Source organism: Ictalurus furcatus, chromosome 5, assembly GCF_023375685.1.
Source record: "Ictalurus furcatus strain D&B chromosome 5, Billie_1.0, whole genome shotgun sequence".
In the NCBI taxonomy this organism is placed as follows: Eukaryota; Metazoa; Chordata; class Actinopteri; order Siluriformes; family Ictaluridae; genus Ictalurus; species Ictalurus furcatus.
The window spans coordinates 9,172,013-9,192,103 of NC_071259.1; the positions used below are offsets into that span (position 1 = coordinate 9,172,013).

The following is a 20,091-nucleotide window of genomic DNA, read 5'->3' on the forward strand; positions in this document are numbered from 1 at the left end:
GCGGGCAGTATAACACTGTGGCCAACCTCAATGCTCTTCACAGTAACACTGTAGTTACGCTTTGAAACTAGGGCTGGATGATAAGACAATACGATATGGCAATTGCAATATATTAACATTTCAAACACTTTTCAGCGAACTGAGTGTACTGTCCAGATTATAACTCCTTCACTATTCACTTCCTTACAAATTTCGCACCTCATTAAATACAAACAATGTCCTCCTTCTTACCGTCCACGGATCGTAGGTTTGAATCCCAACGATACCACAGTCATCTGTGGCCAGGAGCCAAGAGAGCAATATTGGCCATGCTCTCAGGGTGGGAGGAAGAGTAAACGCTCTCTCTCCTGTCAATCACAGCTACACGATCCAATCGTAGGTGTTGTGTGTATGCAGAAGAGGGCAGATAATACTTTTCTCAGAGGATGTTACACTGCCACGTTCTATTACCACATGATTATGAGCCCAGTTGGGTTTGCAGACATGATCATCAAATAAGGTTAAGCTCAGAAATTTTGACCATATGACGTCAAAGCACAGACATTATGTGTGACGTGGGCTACGATACAGTATATACAATATGTTCAAACATATGTTTACCCAGTGTTTATCCAAATAGTAGTGGAGATGTGGGTATGGTTATATTACATTGGTGCAGAGCATTATGTACATTTGTTACGCTGATATGCGTCCAACGTTTGCAGCAGAATGTTAATATTTATCGTACAGAAGGTGCGAGCGTTTGTTCTGTGACGCTGGGTTGGCGCGTCAGTCTTTAACTGCACCAAAGCTTGAGCCAGAAAATGTTTTGCCTAAAGCAACCTGCGTTTTTATTAATTGTCAAAGCATGAAGCACCAGATCATAGTATGTCTCTTGTTTACGCTTTGAGTAGCTCTGACTAGAATATTACAGCATAGCCTCCAACATTACCCGATAACACTGCAGGCTGAAAACAGTGCATGAAGTAACAAACAATGGTCTACAAAAACAAGGGTTTACAACATTAGTGAAATTTCTTGAAAGCTAAACTAAATTACTAATTTTTATTCTCCAGTCTGAACAATATATAAATGTCTAGAAAATGAGCATATTATATGTATATATATTCACTGATCATACTGGTTTACAGGTTACAGAAATAGCATAGACACTGTGATTGGATGGATTTCGCTGATACCCATGGACCCTTAAAAAGCCACAGTATCAAGTTCTATTCGAAGGATCGTGTCACGTTTGAAGAACAAACACAAAGACTCTTTTAAATGTAAGAATATTTATTTATTGTAAATATTGATTACTTGTATGGGCCTGAAACATTTCACATCAGTGCTGAAGCAGTATTCTGAACAGGCCAGATGTTCTAACTTGATTGTAAACTCTAGTGCTACCATCACCACTGGACATGTAAAAATCAGCAGTAACACTGCTTTACGTTGCTAACGTTAATCTTTAGTGTAAACAGGAATGAGCCAAATTTCACAATATCCACTACTTCACCAAAAATGCTAATGTCGGCAACAGTGAATGAAAGCTAGCAGTAATTAGTGACCATGATCTCTTTTACATAAAGCTAACTGACCAATCAATTTTAGCAATTAATGAACATGGTATTCTTTTAAAGCAATCTCAGGCCTTCTCAGTCACTGTGTACATTCACTCACTCACACACACACACACACACACACACACACACACACATACACACACACACACACACACACACACACACAAATAGTAAAGTGTAACCTGGCATCATCTGGCATTATCAGCACACTCTGTTCTATTCTCTGATTCAGTTGTTCACTACACAGATGCAGCCCAAACCAGCAGATTTCTCCAAAACCACCCAGTTGAAAAAACCCCCACAAAAAAAAAACCTGAAGTGTTTTAAATAATCCAAGATTTGCCTACAAGCTCAACACAACCCAAAACACAGCATCAGTAACAGAACAGCCATGGAACAAAACACAGATTGCAAAAGCACAATCATGGTTACAGTCCATCTTAACACAATGTGACGTGGCTTTGATGTGCCAGAACGGCCTTCTTTCAGTCAACACGGCGTGAATCAAATCAGCCGAGCTCATCTCATCATATATATATTTATTTATATATATATATATATATATATATATATATATATATATATATATATATATATATACGCTGATTTATTCAGTGCAGCCTTTCAGATGAACATATGAGCCTCAGACTAAACAACACGAGCTCGTCGTTATTAAGCTAGAGCAAAGCATCTTTACAACATCAGTGCAGCGCTGAGCATAGAGCCATCCGTCTAGAAGCTTATGGCGCTAAATCATCTGACACACCGGGGCCTGATTTCCCACAATCCTGCACCAACCATAAACACCAAGCACTACAAATGTGTTATTTCTTCATGCTGTTAAGGAGAAAGCAGAAGAAAGGCACTTACCTGGATGTGGAAATGGAGAGCAGGACAGCAGTCTCCTCCAGCTCTCTCTCTCTCTCTCTCACACACACACACACACACACACACACACACACACACACACTCACAGAAACATGCTCCTCTCCGATCAAGCGGTAATCCTCTCTTTGTATCAACGGCTAGCAGAAAAATGTGTCCCGTGCAATCATGGTGCGAGGGAAAGGCGTGGGGGGGATACACGCACGATGGAGAGACGGAGGCGCCGACGGAAGAGGGGAAGAAAAGAGGCTGAGCGGGAGAAACAGCAACAACGGGAGCGTGAAAAGCAAACCAAATGAAAGAGTAACGGCGGAGCACGAGAGGGCTGGCGGTCGGCAGAGGATTTGAAGAATGAGAGAGCAGGGGAGGTGGAGAGAGAGGGAGAGGGAGAGAGAGAGAGAGAGAGAGAGAGAGAGAGATCAGGTGGGGGGAGGGAGAGATAGAGTGAGAAGAGAGGGAGGAGGGCTGCGAGGGATAAGGGATAACTCCGCTTTAGTAGGCAGCAGCAGCTGGGAGGACAGAATGGAATGGAAATGAAGCAGTAGAGAGACAAAGACAGACAGACAGAGAGAGAGAGAGAGAGAGAGAGAGAGACTTGCCCTGTCACCGACATTTACTGCACCATGTAACAATGGCCATGCTTTAGAGGGGGGACACACATACACAGTGTTTTCCTACTGTGGGACTGGGACACACACACACACACACACACACACACACTGCTGCAACCTCTAGCAAAACTGCAGCATTAAGCACCTGTTAGCTTCCACTAAGAGAAGAAATGGAGAGACTGAGAGTGAAGGAAGAGCAGAGATGCAGTGATCCTTCAGGCCAGAGAGATGGATTAGAGAAGACGATACAGAAGCACACAAAGTCTTACTAACTGTAGAAAAAAGGCAAAAATATAGTCTCTATTGTTTATAACATGGGGATGTGATTCAGAAAGTGCACACTTTGAAACAGTGTGTGTGTATGTGTGAGTGTGTGTGTTTAACTGCATCAGAATGCTTGATTTTGCTGCAGATTTTTTTTAAATTGTGACGCAATTTGTAGAGTTTTTTGTGCTTTTTTATGCAGAAAACTACTTGCATTGGCAAAACTGCAACTGTGCAAAATAGTTCTGCACGCTCTTTCACAGTGATGTTTGTTGGTAAATGAGACTTTTAGCCGTACTCATGTTAGACACACGTGAATCGACGAGGGCTTCGGCTAAATACGTGTGGTGATGATGTCACATGACGCATCATGGCTCAGATCTGCAGAAAATCTGCAGTAATCCTGAAAAATTGCAGGCTCCTCTGAATATTGCGAAGTTTCCTTGACTTGGCATTAATCCTTATCTGACTTTTTTACTCCTCTTATACAGCAGCGATTTTTCATTTATTATTATACCACAGTGCTGTTGAATTCTCGATTCTGACTGGCTAACAGACGTTCTGAGGTGTGCAATTATTTTTCAGCAAGTGCACGGCTAAACTAGTTCCAGTCAGGTCTTGGCCGCATTACAGTTCCATATCACTTCACCAAGTGAACTGAAATAACGGAAAAGTTAGCGTACTGTCCACTACAGCACAACAAACTAAACAACAAACTAAATGGTAGAAAAGTTTGATTTTCCAGAAATAAGTAAGGGATAATTGATGACAGGTCGTTGAACTGTTACCTGAAAAATAATGCGCACGTGAGGCGAAGCAGAGGCTTGAGCCATTGATATGCAGTTATTGGAAAGAGACAGAGCAAGAAAAAAGACAGAGAGAGCACGTGTGATTGCAGTAATGACACAGAAAAGCCAATAAAAAAATATTTATTTATTTATTCATCGTGTTTTCTGCTATGATCAAAAATGAAAAACCCTGTGAACAAGTAGGCTTATCGATATTTATTTATTTGTTCTATTTGAATATTATCAGCATGAACCTGTGAACTCTCATATCAATGCACATCAATGACTCAAGCTTCCATCACTAGTTCTGAGATTAGTTCCACACACAAGAGCGTTTTAAGGACAGAAACCTGGCAAATGTCTTGAAATAAAACTTCAGAACACCGTCTTGAGGTGTGGTGACTGTGCAGACCCGAGGTGCAAGAACTTCTGTCCCGTAGTGGAAAACTGCTGCACTGACACTGCAGACTCCTTCCAGAAATGTTACATAAACATCTACCAGAAACCTTCACCATATAAACAATCACGTGCTTCTCTTTGTTATATAACATGTTTTTTAATTCGTTATTTATTAGGCTTAGATCATGTGGAGTGTCCACCATACAACTCCCTGTGAATGAGCTGTTACTATAGAAACATTAACACGTTCGAACGAGAGCGTCGGTATCAATCTGTCATTTATGTTACGGCTTGAACTACTGTCACTGAGTCGTGCTGTTTTTAGAAAATCAGTCCACTTTCACAATCTTCTGTGGTATAATACAGTTTCCTCAAATGCATGGAAACATCTTTTGTCACACTTTGGAGCTTCAGGTAGGTCTTTATTCTACATGCATAACTGAATCTGCATTGTGTGTGTGTGTGTTTGTGTGTGTGTGTGTGATTACCTCAAACAAGTTTGTTGACGTTTCCCTGTTTCTCAGGTAACACAAAACCTTCAGGGAGGCGTAAAGAACTACACAGTTGCTTCTTTACGCTATTACTCCAAGGTTCAAAAGATGAATAAGCTACGCTTTCTCTCGTGTCTGTCTCATCTTAAATCCTTTTATTGGCAGAGCGCAACCGTTTAAAATGACTGTTATACACGTATGACACATATTGGAATCGTTTACCAGCTGCCTGTTGGCTTCTGTTATAAGCGAGTATCAAGCATGCATGTTTTCCATCTGTTTTCTACCTATAAGGAAATGTTTTGAAATTCTTCAAGAGGACTAATCACACAGACACTGAAGAGGTAGAAAATTAGGCTGAAAAACACTGGAGATTTTCATCACTGGGCTTCCTTCCAGGGTCACACTGCAGCCATTTAAATTCACACACGCACACACAGACACACACACTCACACACACACACATACACAAAACTTCATTCACTCCGTTCCAACCCCCAACTCGTTTGCCACTTGGAAAGCATCAATGGCCAGGAGACATCAGTCTATTGTCCTTCATTCTTTAGAGATGCAAAACCACTGGAACAACTCGAGGCCAGCACACTCACACTCACACACACTCACACACACACGCACACATACACACACACACGCTCACATTAGAGTGCACACATTTTATTTCAGAAGAAACCAGAAGGAGAGAACTGAAGGAGTGCAGCTGTGTGACTCCATCTTGTCCTCCATTCTGCAGCATCACCAGTGAAGTACACACACACACACACACACACACCCACACACACACACACACACACCCACACACACACACACCCCTACCTGCATGTCTTAAAGGGCCAGTACTCATTTTCCTTCACATTGTAGTAAACAATTAGTATAACATAGGCGGGTAACGACATTCATGATCCTCGTGTCTTTGTTTTTGTTTTTTTTTATTGTGTGTGTGTGTATGTGTTCCTCTTTAAACATATTGATTTAAAAACAAACTTGGGCAGCTCAGAGAAAGGTGAAACTCTGGTCAGTCCCTGCCATGCAAAACAGGAAAACTCTGTGGTGAAACACACATGCTGCTAAGCAAATACGATTCACCTGCACAATAACACACAGCTCAAACCTCAGACAGAAATCCCAACCTGACCTGCGTGAGATGAATTTTACAACAACGAATTGACAAAAAAACACTAAAAATAGTTGCGAATGAGGCTTGTGTGATATGGATTTTTCCCTGCTTACAATTGACCATTTTCATGATAAATGGTGTAATTGCACTAAATCAATAGAGAGACAGGAAAACATGCATTTACATCATTTCAGGTTTTAGGGAGAGTATCAGAAGACATAAAAATATTATCAGCTGCCGGCTATCAGCAGCTAACGTGAAAACTTGGCTTGGTAATCTCGATTCCCGTCTCTCTCCTGTGTGCATGCAGTTTGCATGTTCTCCCCGTGCTTTGGGGGTATTCTCCGGGTACTCCGGTTTCCTCCCCAAGTCCAAAGACTGCCAAAAATGCACTGTAGGTTGACTGGCATTTCCAAATTGTCCACAGTGTCTGAGTGTGTGCGATTGTGCCCTGTGATGGGTTGGCACCTTGTCCAGGGTGTCCCCCGCCTTGTGCTCCTGGGGATACGCTCCAGGCTCCCACGTGACCCTGTGTAGGATAATCAGTACAGAAAATGGATGTGCGGATCCTTTAACAAATGGGGTGTTTAATGCCCACATGGTCTAATCATTTCCTAAATCTCATCATCATCATTATTTGCAAAGCGGCACTTCATTTGTTTCTTGTCTTTTAAGGGCCAGTGCAGTTTTTGACCATTTTTGGCAAAAAGTTCTCGCTGACATGCCTAATAAATATACACTATATAGCCAAATGTTTATGGACAGCAGACCATCACACCGATATGTGTTTTTTGAACATCCCATTCGTCATTTAACCCCCCTTTGCTTCTTCTACACCGACCTTGGCAAACCATATCTTTACGGTAACGCTTACCCTACACCGGGTTGCGGGGAGCCCAGAGCCTGTCCCAGGGGACTTGGGGCACAAGGCAGGGGTCACCCTAGACCGGGTGCCAACCCTTCGCAGGGCATCCCATAGTTTCAAAGAAGGGAAATCTAAATACTACAGCATACAAAGACATTCTATACCTCCATTTTGTGTTAACAGTTTGGGGAAGAACCACATGGATGTGATGGCCAGATGTCCACAAACCTCTGCCCATATAGTTTATGATGTTAAATATACTGTGTACTTGGCTAATCTTCACCAAGTCAAACAAATTCATAGATTTTATTTCATATTGACGACCTCAAAACATTCTCCATCTACCTTAACAGAACGCAAGGGTGCCCCAGTCCAAAGAACCCCAAGAGAATGTGAGTTGGAGGATGGGGTGGGGGCAAAATTTGTAAAAGTTAATAGGTAAAAGGTAATATAATATAATTGAAGTAAACATCACTGGATATCGTGGCAGTGTAATATTGTGTAGAGACAATAACAGCTTTACAACACATAAGTCTATTGCCAATTACTTTTATTATCAGTTGGTCTATGTTACGTCACATCACTTTACACTATAAGTAACGAAGATATTTGAATCAATTAGTTAGTAGCCAAATTCAGAATAAAAACTAATATCAACTAGCTGTCTCGCTAACTGAAACCTGCTGAATGCTAAATTGGTGGATGGTGGAAGGTGGATCATTTTCAGTGTGTGGATGGTACTGCATAGAAACTATAAGGGTGGCGGTGGTTGTTCTTGATGAATAGGCTTAGGACTGCAATTGCTATGGACTCCAGTCTCCATCATTGAACAGTTGAAAACTTCAACACAACAGACTTCAAGTTAAAGCTATAATGAATTCAGAAATGACTCTGATTCTCATATTCATAAGTTGTTTGGTTCCTGGTTACACAACAGCACTTTTTGACTGTATAGTATACAGTTATAGAAGGGAAATGATTTATAATCACACTATCCGGTGTCACACAGATGAGGATGGCTTCCTTTTGAGTCTAGTTCCTCTCTAGGTTTCTTCCTGATGTCCTCTCAGAGAGTTTTTCTTTACCACCCTCGAATCTGGCTCGCTCATTAGGGATACATTTATAAATTTAAAATTCATATCAGGAACGTTATACGTTTATATAAAGCTGCTTTGTGACAATGTCCATAAAACTGAATTGAACTGAACTGAATTTAAACCCTTTTTAATACTGTGATACATTAGTTATTTGTCAGCAAATATTTTGTAACAGTTATGTTTTTGTTTACTTATTAAGATAAAACTAGAGAAAGTGTCTTGTTACACTAATGCCATTTGATGGCAAATAGCCTTAGCTTACTTATGCGTTGCTGTGAGAAAAATATAGTTTATAGTAATATATAATATACAGACTAATATATATCCAGATAAATCAGACCTTGGAATAAGGTTCTATCTGAAATGAGTTTTACACCAATATATTGCTTAAATGTAAAACAATATAAAGTGACAACAATCTATTTGTCTGTTTTAACCTTACTGAACTGATAACAGCATGTCTCACCATGTTTTATTCCTTACAGAATGCATTCTGGAAAACTAAAAGGAGAAACTGAGTAAATATTACACTTGAGGCTCTACACAAGCATGATATAATCTGCATTTTGCTGCTACTGTGTGTCTGTTTAGTCGACTGTAGACACAGTTTGAGCAATGTAAAAGAGAGTGGATCTTTCTACTCAGCAAAACCTCTACTACACCTCACAGCACAGCTATATTTCATGTTGTACTCTGTCTATAACGGACTGCAGATTGCATGTCCCTGATTTTAATGAGACAGGAAACATGACAGGCAACATCTGCAGCTACCAGAATTAACTCGCTTTTACAGAGGATGGCTGAACCTCTGTTTTTTTTTTTTTTTTGGGGGGGGGGGGTTTATTCTTTGCCATGTTAATGTTTTTCCTGTATATACATGATGGTAAGGTTTCATTATTCATAGTTTTCACCCCTTTGAAAAATATTTAGTTACATCCCAGATGTGTTCCTTTGCTAATATAGGTACAAGCTGATCAGTACTTCATGAACACAGCTAATACAGATACTGACACAACACTTTATGTGTGAATGTATTTTTGTTTTATTCTTTAGGGACTCTAAGTAGAAAATCACAGATATATTACGGTAAACAATATATAGAACTTTAAGTAAGAAATAAAACACAACAGGGCATGCTATCATTGGAAAATAATCAACAACGTTGATTATAACGGTGTGACTTGGCCTGATGCAATGCACATTCTTAAGTGTTTTGTTCCTCATCTTTTTGCCAGCGCTAACAATTTTATTTACTAACTGACTGATCATACTTTTCATCCATGTATAGCCACATTTAACGTTGTGGAACGCCTAGATGGTCATCGATTACCTTATAGCAGCTATAAACAGTCGCTCCCTCGCAAGCCTCTCTTTTTTTCCGTGTCCTGAAGTTAATAAGGCAAAACTGTGGCTTGTCATATTACAGAGAAACTGCAAAGCCCTCTGTCCTGAAAACTGGGCCGTGTCTGTAAACTCCTTCCAAATATGAGCATCTCTTAACAGAAAACTTCACCATATGAACACGTATACCCCCTTTTTTCTAAACGTGCAGCATTCTGTGTAAGTTGTTACTGTATTAACAATAGTGTACAGGAAATACTATTAATATATGCTTTGATGTAAACCTTGCAGGAAGCACTGCTAAAAATCCATCACCACCTTATGGCCAATCAGAATCAAGAATTAACCAGTGCTGAGGTAGAAACATCAATTCCTTTCTTTCCAAATATTCTGCACATTAACATTAAAAAATGAATCATAATTTTGAAAAACTCAAATGAAAACATCACACTTTGGGCTTTTCACGTCATAACTGCCATCATGCTGTGTATGCGACGTTTGTTTACTCACAATCGCTCACTAGCTTCTCAGCTTTGATAAAACACCAGCTGTCTTTTTAAACAAAATGAGCAGGTGGTGACTGAATACAAAAATTTGCCTAACAACAAAGGCAAAATTATTTTGCCTAGGAAAGTGGTTTGTAGTTTAATCATGATAAGTTTTAACCAGGGAAATGAAGAAACAGTGGAAACATGAATTTGGGGGAATACAGGGTGCATTTGTAAATGTCTCATTCATTTAGTTACAATACAAATTGGTATAGTGCTGTATGAAAAATGCTGTCAGACAAGTTTCCTCTTGCTTCAGTAACCGCAGAGCAACTGCCATGATACCAAACAGAAATAGCAACAATACACCTCATTTATCAAGATGGATGCAAACAGATATATATATTTTATTTATTTATATAGTGTATTGTAGTCTCTATCAAAAACATGCCTCATGCTGGTTCACTAGGTCAGGGACATTTTATATTACTGGCATTAATTAAAGAATAAGAAAAATAAAGAAAGCGAGTCAACACAGCCATAAATTAAGACAAATAAAACTATTCATTCAATTATGACAAAAGAAATGGTGGCAAATAAAATGAAATGCATAGCCGTTAAACGTGAACAACTGCCTGAGCAGACAGAAGATTAAATTCTCATTTATTATTAATACTATTATATATTTAGAGGCATAGAAATGAGTCAAAATAACTTCCATTTCTGTCTTTCAGCCTTGACTCTCATTGTTCATTTTGTGCTCACAGCTGTCTGTGCACTTTGTGTGCAATTTTATGGTGTCTTGTGGGTGTCATTAATGAACAATTTATTTTTTCCACAACATGGGCTGTAAACTGCAAAACATTTATCTGCCTAGTTAGCTGTTAAACTTTATGAAACTCTGTCATCATGTACGCAATGAAACCTTGGATAAATAAGCTGATTTCTTGCTGCTTCAGTTAAAAGGGCAGTGGATTAAAGATCCACTTTTAGTTATCTTACTATAATGCTAGTTTTTAGGTTAGCATGTTTACTAGTTAAAGATAATCAATGAATTTGACAAAAACGCAACTCATCCACAACGGCCAAATATGCGCATAATGATTTGCTTTGGTTCCGTCATAATGAATGAATTTTCTGTTGCGCAACTGCAACTAAATAATCAGATATATCCAGTCATTTGTCTTCAGTAATGTCCTTATCCTGGCCAAGTCAAAAATAAATCATAAAAGAAATAAATTGCAATTAAATATCAGAATATTGGAGAGTCTGCTGTGTTTGAACTGGCATGACAGTGCAGTTTGGGAGACAGCTGTGTTACTCTGCCCTATTAATGGCCTTTATTGTACAGAGCAACCACCACAAATGTCCTCTCAGGCAGCTGTGTCCTAAATGCGATGCGGGGGAGTAACAGTAATTTGGAGGGTCAACAATAAAATCATTGTGCGTTTGAGTATTACGATAGTACTGTGTAATTGGGTAGCCATAACAGACTGACTAAGCAGTATGACCTGTCTTTCTGTCTCTGTGTCTTTTACACTACCATGTAAATGTAAATGTTCCATTTCTAATACATCAGACTCAGAGATTCAGTAAATCATTATAATCCCTAACATCCAGGGGATTGGGCCAGTTCTAACCAGCACATGGCTCAAGTGTGTGTGAGAGCGAGAGATAGAGAGAGAGACAGAAGAGAGGTAAATATAGAGAGGGACAAAATACAGAGCAGCAGTAAGAAAGGTAAATTTTTTTAAACCATGAGAACCCAAGAAAGCCACAGTCACCCATCCTGTTTTCTTCTGTTTTTCTTCTTCTCATATTAATAGTTTTAGATCTTCAAAGAAAATACAACATAAAACAAAGGCAAACTGAATAAACACACAATACAGTTTTTTTTTTTATTATTGAAGCAAAAAAAAAAGAAGTTATCCAACACCTATCACCCATGTGAAAAACTATTTGCCCCCTTAAACTTAAAATCTGGTTGTGCCACCTTTAGCAGCAACAACTGCAACCAAACACTTCTGATAACTAGAGATCAGTCTTTCACTTACTTCTAGGACTAGGATTTACTCCTATGCTTTGGATCATTGCCGTGCTGCATAATCCAGCTGCACTTGCGCTTGCTTAGGCTCTGAAGCAGCAAAGCACCCCCACACAATCACACTTCCACCACCATGTTTGACTGTAGGTACGATGATCTTTTTGTGGAATTCTGTGTTTGGTTTACGCCAGATGTAACGGGACCCCTGTCTTCCAAACAGTTCCACTTTCGACTCATCAATCCACAGAACATTCTCCCAAAAGGTTTGAGGGTCGTCAAGGTGTGTTTTGGCAAAATTCAGATGAGCCTTAATGTTCTTCTGGGTCAGCAGTGGTTTTCACCTCACTACTCTTTCATGGATGCCATTTTTGCCCGGTGACATTCTGATAGTGGAGTCATGAACAGTGACCTTTATTGATGCAAAAGAGACCTGTAGGTCCTTTGATGTTGTCCTTGGCTCTTTTATGACTTGCAGGAAGAGTAGTTGCTGTGCTCTTGGAGGAATTTTGGAAGGTCAGACACTTCTGTGAAGGTTCACTACTGTGTCGAGTTTTTCCATTTGGAGATAATGGCTCTCACTGTGGTTCTTTGGAGTCCCAGAGACTTTGAAATAGCTTTGTAACCTTCCCAGACTGATGTATTTCAATCACCTTCTTCTTCATCATTTCTGGAATTTCTTTCAACTTTGGCATAGTAGTGTTACTGGGTAAAACCTTTTAACCAACTTCATGCTGTTGAAAAAGTTCTATTTAAGTGTTGATTTGATTGAACAGGGTTTGCAGTAATCAGGCCTGGTTGTGTCTAGTCCAGCTGAACCCCATTATGAATGCAGTTTCATAGATTTGGGGAAATAGTAACATGGGGGCAAATACATTTTCACACAGGCCCAGTTGGTATCGGGTAACTTTTCTGCTTCAATAAATAACATTATCATTTAAAAAATGTATTTTGTGTTTACTCAGGTTGCCTTTGTTTTATCTTAGATTTTGTTTTAATTTCTGAAACAATTTAGTATGAGATACACACAAAAACAGAAGAAATCAGGATGGGGCACAGCACCCACACAGCACTGTGACTGTACGTAAAATGTTTACTTAAGTATTATTGAAATTGAAAATGTGTGCTCTTACTTAAGTACAAGAAAATATTTTTACTCCTTTGACCTTCAAAGAACTTAAATATTGAACAACACATTTTAATTTTGGTTCTTAGTAAGGTGTTGTCTTTTGCTGGAGTTAACGATTCATATAAGATGAGATGTTTGATTTTCCCCCAATCAGCATTCAGATATCTGCCTTTAACTTGAAATCTAAAGAAGTATGCTGAGGAAGTCAACTTTAAGTTTGGTAAGATAGTTAGTTTTCTAATGTAGTTAGTTAAATTAACTAGTTACATTTTGTAAATTAGCTAGCTACTGAAGTGTTGTAAATTAGTTAGATAGTTAGTATTTGTGAATTAGCTCATTTAATCAGCTACTTAATTCAATGCTCTAAATTAGCTAGCTAGTTACATTTGTACATTATCTAGTTAAAGTATTCATCTAGTTACATTTTGTAAGTTTGCTTGTTGAATTAGGTAGCTAGTTAATTTTGTAAAGTAGCTAGATTGTTTTTATTGCTAATGCACCTGAGTATTCATTCCAAAAGCGTTATTAAATATCACCTATCCAGTAAGCCAAATTCCAGGAATTAGCAGGATATTTTATTTATGACTAATTACTAGAGAATTAGCTAGTAATACAGGATGAACATGTGGTCATTTCTTTACATCAGTTAAAAATATTAACATGTTTAGATATAGATACTCTTGTACTTGAGTGAAAGTCAATGTTTGCCTCCATACTTCTACTTTTAATTAAGGTTCTAACACAGTACTCATACTTTGAAGTGCAGCTTCTCTGTACTTCTTCCACCTTGGTGTTAGACCATTAGACCAGGAGTGGTCCAGAGTTCAGCACAGTATAGCACCGCTCTAACAAAACCTGGCCATTGTGTGATGAGCTGAATCAGGCAGATTGGAGCAAGGAAATCACCAAACAATGCTGGACTCTGCAAATAGCCACATTTTATGCTTTAAACTTCAGGGATTTTATATCTGACTCAGCCTGTTTCACTGTTTTAGACCCCGAGATGTTTAGCAGTGATAGCAGGTTTCATGCCAACAAACTGAAAAGGGCGAGAGTGTAGACTGCTACATTACCCAGGCCACTGCACTTACAGGAGCTCACCCTGTCTACATGACAAATTAGTGATACAACAATGGTAGAGTATTCATATATAGCAGCCAGGAAGGAATGACAGGAAACATGTCAACGGCAGGAAAACTGGAAACAGTCTGAGAAAAGAAATGGGTCTGGATTTCTGATGAGATCTCCACACAGTGAAATAAAGGTATAAGAAAATGGGCACCTTATAATAAAGAGGATTGAATCCCATTTGCTCTTGTGTTATACATGCATTTTAGTAGCAGAAATGCTATATGCCAAATTGCTTTGTAATGGGAACGTGCTGATTCAGTACTAGGTATCCATTAGAACAACACCCATCCTCAGAGAACATCACCCTCACAGCTGTGATGCCCCACATAACCTCACTACAGAAGCTTCCAGAGAGTTGGCTCGGTTAGTGACTGGATGCTAGTATCAGATCATTATTCTGAGATTTGGTATCATATTGGTATGTAATCATATAAAAAATACAATATATAGCATTATTGCACGTTATGTAACAGGAAGTAAGGTGGGCTTTCTTCAATTCTCTAGGCTTTATTATTATATAGATTGGACACATGGGCTGTGTCCAAAAATCGCGTAATGTGACAGTAGATACTGCATTTGATGCAGCACCTACTGCATGGCTGTTGAAACAGAAGGTACTAATCAGTATGTGTGTGTAGTATGAATACAATCCCGGACATACTACATCCGCCATGTTGGCATTGTCATGTGACTTTCATTGTCATCATAAACAGAAAAATCTTAAAGGGACCACTAGATTAAAGCAACTGCACTAACGGCAAAATGATCACATCAGGAAAGTTACCTGAATTAGTAGTTTAATGTAGGCAGTGTTAAAAGGCTGAGGTAAATTCGTTGCCATTCATCGCCGACAACTGTTTTCTTGTTTAAACCTTCAACAAGTTAACAATCTATTCTGGTACTGTTAAACAAGTCCTGTTTAATCAAGGTTTAATAATTAGAAAGTGCCGATGTGCTGTCTTCCGCCATTTTTATTCTGAGCTCGTCCGTGCCAGTTCCGTTGCATTATGGGAATTTTTGACTCCCGTAGTGTCCATCGGATGCACACTGCAAAATCTCGCCAGAAGCAGTACGCCATCTGGGTATTTCTCACCTACTGGGAATTCAGACATACAGTACTACCCCTCTGGCGTACTGCTTTTTGCCTCCTGTGTAGTAGAGTAGTACGCGATGTCTGACGCAGCCATGAACAACTTAGAAAGCTTACAATTAATATGAGTGAGAAATTTCCTATCTGACTTCCAGTCACGGACTTAAAAAAAAAGTTAACATAATTTAAAACTGACAGTAGCAATGTAATCAGAATGAGCATAAGTTGAATCATTTAATATGTTATCTAACAATTCAGTGCTGTAGAATTATGGGATTTTTGCAATTTATGAATTATATGAAACTGATTCATTGGGTTAGCGAAACTTAACTTGGCCTTTAAATATTTTAAGTAACTACAAACAGGCTGGGCTATAACATGTTAGAGATGTCACATACACTCTCCATCCACTTTATTAGGAACACCTGTTCCTAATAAAGTGGACAGCAAATGTATTGTATATAATGGTGAGTGTTAATATTGTCAGTATTTTGCTACTGCTTTCTCCTCACAGGCTGCTCTTGCCATAGCTTTGCTGGATAATAAGATATTAATTAAAGATCCCAAGAGACAACACAAGAGCAACACCAGATTGAGAAAACACTCACACTCAGCATGTTGTAGACAAGAGCATGTGTGGACTCAAAATGCAAGGTGTGGGAGAGGTGTGTGTGTGTGTATATATGTTTCGTATCTAGGTGGGAAGCAAACACCCCTACAATGATAGGAATATTTCACAGTTTTGATCTTGTGGACACAAACTGCAAACTCTTATTTAAACAGGGAAACTATGTAAGTTTAGTTTTGCTGCAGTTTCATTGGATGCATAGCATTTGTCATACAAGTGTCAGCAGATGCATGTATGAAATAGAATGCCCCTGGGTGTGCTCACTGCTTGCTAGTTAAGGGTAGCTAGATAGAAATTTGACTAGCTAGATTACTCACAAATGCATGTTCCCATTCAAAGGGAACTCAACATTGCCTGAGCTTCATGCTGTGGGAAGCACCCTCTCACGTAACCGCCATCTGAAGCTTGTGTGAAATCATGCCTTGTGTGAAATCACTTGCCGTGATCAAGTGACGTGGCAATTAAGTGCATCACGTGATGTAAAAACGGCATCTGTGAAACACGCCGTCAGCCTTATTATCTTCAGCGAGACTGCAAGTCGGTTGTTTGTGTGAAGGCTCGCAAAAGATTTTTTCTAAAAAAAGAAAAATGTTTTTACTTTTCTGTCCCTTTAAAAAAGAGAAAAGTATGAGTGAAAGAGAATCCAGGAAGTGTGTCACGCCTTGCTCCCGTTTCATCACGGGGGGACGGACACACTTTCTGTGTGAAGTATCTGGGGGTGGAGCATGCTACAGCAGCCTTCGAGAGGTCTGACTGTGCGCATTGTGAGTGTTTTACAATCAGGCAGCTCCGCTTGCGGCTCGTTCTCTGGGCCGGCCACTGCCGAGGCACCCAGCCGGCTCAGGTCCTGGGGATCTCATATGGATCTGGAAGAAGAGCCGAAGACGAGTGCTGCTCTATCTCTTGCTCTGTCTTCCGGGTCCGGCTCGCTGCTGGATTCTGGAGCTTACGTCGCAACTCCTCCTTCTGTTATGGAAAACCAAAACACCATCCCTGACTCCAAGGAGACAGAAGGGGAAGCCATTGCACCAAAAACAGACAGCTGCTCTCAAGAATATAAAGAGCTGCTTGACGTGATTATTAGGGGAGTAGGAAAACTTAATCTAGACTGGCCCGGGGAAGAGGAAGTGGCTCGCCAAAGGTGGAGGAGGCGCTTGCAAGCTACCTCTCTCCATCAATGGTAGGTAATTTACTGGGGCCAGCTTTGCCATCCAAGCCATGTAAGGCCACCACGGCGTTGGTTGGCAAAGCCTATGCAAGATCTTCCTGCCTTGACTTTGCCCCTGGATTAGCCAAGGCCTTCCTATACCCTAGGCCAGATTATATTCCTAAAGTGCCAACATCTGCTGCCCAGCCAGTAGTGTTGCAGGCTTTCTGCCTTCCTCTGTTCCTCACACTGGAACAAGAAAAATTGCACCTACTGTGTCCAGTAAGGGCTGTCTGTACTTCCGTCCACCGCTCCGACCAGTGGCCGGAGCAGTTGCTGGTCTGCTTTTGCGGTGACAGTCGAGGTGATGCTGTATTGAGGCGGTCGCCTCCTCAAAGGCTTTATCCAAAGGGATACCCTTACAAGATGTGTGTGCTATGGTGGGGTGGTCTACGCCAAACACATTCATTCAGTATTACAGTCTGGACATGCATTCTACTCCGGGCTCGAATGTCTTGCAGTGACCCTCGGGCTTGGATCTTTTGAACCCTGTTCCCTGAGAAGAGAACAAGATAAAAATAGCTTTGTCCTACTGGGGCATGCCTGTGAATTGCGTCTTTGCTTCAGATAATAAGGCTGACGGCGTGGTTCACAGGTGTCGTTTTATATCACGTGACACACTTAATTGCCACGTCACCTGATCACAGCAGGCCTATAAATAGGCATGATTTCACACAAGGTTCAGATGCCGGTCACGCGTGAGGACGCTTCCCACAGCGTGAAGCTCACACAACTTCTCAGGGAACAGGGTTATGTGCGTAACCCAGACATTTCAACAGTCAGTCGGTGAGTGAAAATGCCTCCTCTAGCTCGTTGAATTAACTTAATTCCTTTGTGTACATCAGTTCCATGTGAAGCAACTGGGTTACATTAACACAATACATTTTTGTACATCTAACATGATTCGATCATGTATTGATCACACCAGCACAGGATCAAACCCACGTTGCTGGAGTGTTGAGGCAGCAATGTTTACCAGTGCACTATTCGACTGCAAGTTTTATAATGTAATTGGATGCAATAATACTATGAATTGATCCCACTGACTCTACATAATTCAAACTAGTAATTATAAACTTGTATAAGTTTAAATGTAAATTTAGTATAAGCAATGAAATGAGAAACTGTAAACTGGACGTAACATTGTAGCTAGACTCCTTGTGCATGTGTGTCTCAACAATGGGACAGTCAGTCAGTCAGTGAGTGAAAATGCCTCTTCTAAGTTGGCCCGCTAGGCGCTCTGGCGCGCTCTGGCAAAAACTAAACGTGCCAAAAGATTTTCTTTTGATAACTGAGGTTAATGAGCATTAAACATGTGTGTGTTTAATTGGGCATGTACTGTTTGTTGATACTCACATGGCACAGCATAGTGATAGAGGCTGTTTCTGATGGTCTGTTGAAGATCGTGGTCTGGCGAGGACTTCTGAAAGCGCATACTTAGGTAGTGCCGCAGATCCTTATTGAGTTTATTTCCTACACAAACATACACACAAGCAGTATATTAACAAGTGGCCTCTGAAAATGTGAAAGACTGTAAAAGAAGTAGTTTCAACTTAAAATTGAACTGTTTCTGCAAAAAAGTAGTCCTATTTAGTGAACTTTTAGATAAGCCTCCTGGGTAGGGATGTCACGATACCAAAAATCTAGTAGTCGGTACTGATACCACCAAAAGTACACAATACTTGATACCAAAGTCGATACCACGGTGTGGTATAAAATTAAAAAAATATATATTTAAATTAAAAACTCTCCTGGTGGACATCCTCCTCTGGCTGATACTGGCAAAAAGAGGGGGGGGGGGTATTTTAGTTATCAAACACTGTCTGACAATGAGTGGAGGCTACAGTGGAGGTGCATTCCTAAACGCGCGCGCACACGCACACACACACACACACGCACCTTATACTCTGAATGCAAGCATTAGTTTAAATACACTGATATGGTGGCAGGCCAAAAAGATTTATTAAAAGCATGAACATTTGAATAATTATTAGTGACATTAGGCTACATTTAGCTGACAGGACACGGGCTGAATGGCGATGCATAGTGGTCCATTAGGAGGTAGTTTATAACATTGCAATGTTTTAGCATCGTTAACAAATAACTGGCTATCGCTTACATTACATGGAGCATAACGATAGCTGGTTTCACGGCCACAATGCCAGCTGCCTCAAACAAACATAATATAGGACCATCTTATAGGTGCTTCACCAAATTCCAGGTGTTTCCTAGCTTTGTTTGAAATGAACGATAGCATCGGTTGCACACCGGCTTCACAGCATCAATTATATGTTTGTTGTCATCCTCCTCGAATGCGAAGTATTTCCATATTCCATACCACATTTCCTCTCAATGAGTCAGGGCGGAGCTAATCTTCTGTAGCTTTTCCCGTGTGCTTGTAGTTGTTGTTGTTCTTCTTTACCACTTGTGGACCGACTAAAACCCTTGCGCGTATTTGCTGCCCCCTTCAGGTCCGGAAGAATTGCAACCTCGGTACTTTCATTAGAAACGGTACTAACTGCAGAAAAACAAGTACCGTCACGTTTTAAGAATGTTCGTACCAACTTGGTACCGAAGTATCGGTTCTCGTGACATCCCTACTCTTGGGTAAAGCTCCCTCCTGGTTAAGAGTATGGAAAGTTTCATCAGGAATACTATAAAGAATTTAAAATATAAAATATTTGTGATAGGTTTAACTCTGTTCTTGGTCCCTGCATAATTCCATTATTTGTTATTTCAGTGTTAATAATTATTCTAAAATAGTAGAAAACAGTAAATGAAGACAACTTTCATGATCAGGTGTGTTCCAAACTTTTGAATGGTAGTGTAATGGACAGACAGACAGACAGACAGACAGACAGACAGACCGACAGACCGACAGATAGATAGATAGTGTATAAGTATATGATCAAGCAGCTCATGATGTTTTGAGAATT

At 40.0% G+C, this 20,091-nt stretch overlaps 1 protein-coding gene across 22 annotated transcripts in view; it reads right to left on the reverse strand.

Annotated features, from left to right (window-relative positions):
• The window catches only part of LOC128607639 (membrane-associated guanylate kinase, WW and PDZ domain-containing protein 1-like), a 151,704-nt gene that overhangs the window by 87,846 nt on the left and 43,767 nt on the right, over positions 1–20,091 (reverse strand). For all 22 annotated transcript variants that reach the window (XM_053624690.1, XM_053624682.1, XM_053624679.1 and 19 more), the window contains exon 3: positions 18,512–18,628. In XM_053624690.1, coding sequence (XP_053480665.1) covers positions 18,512–18,628 — 117 coding nt within the window. The remainder of the gene's footprint in view (positions 1–18,511; positions 18,629–20,091) is intronic.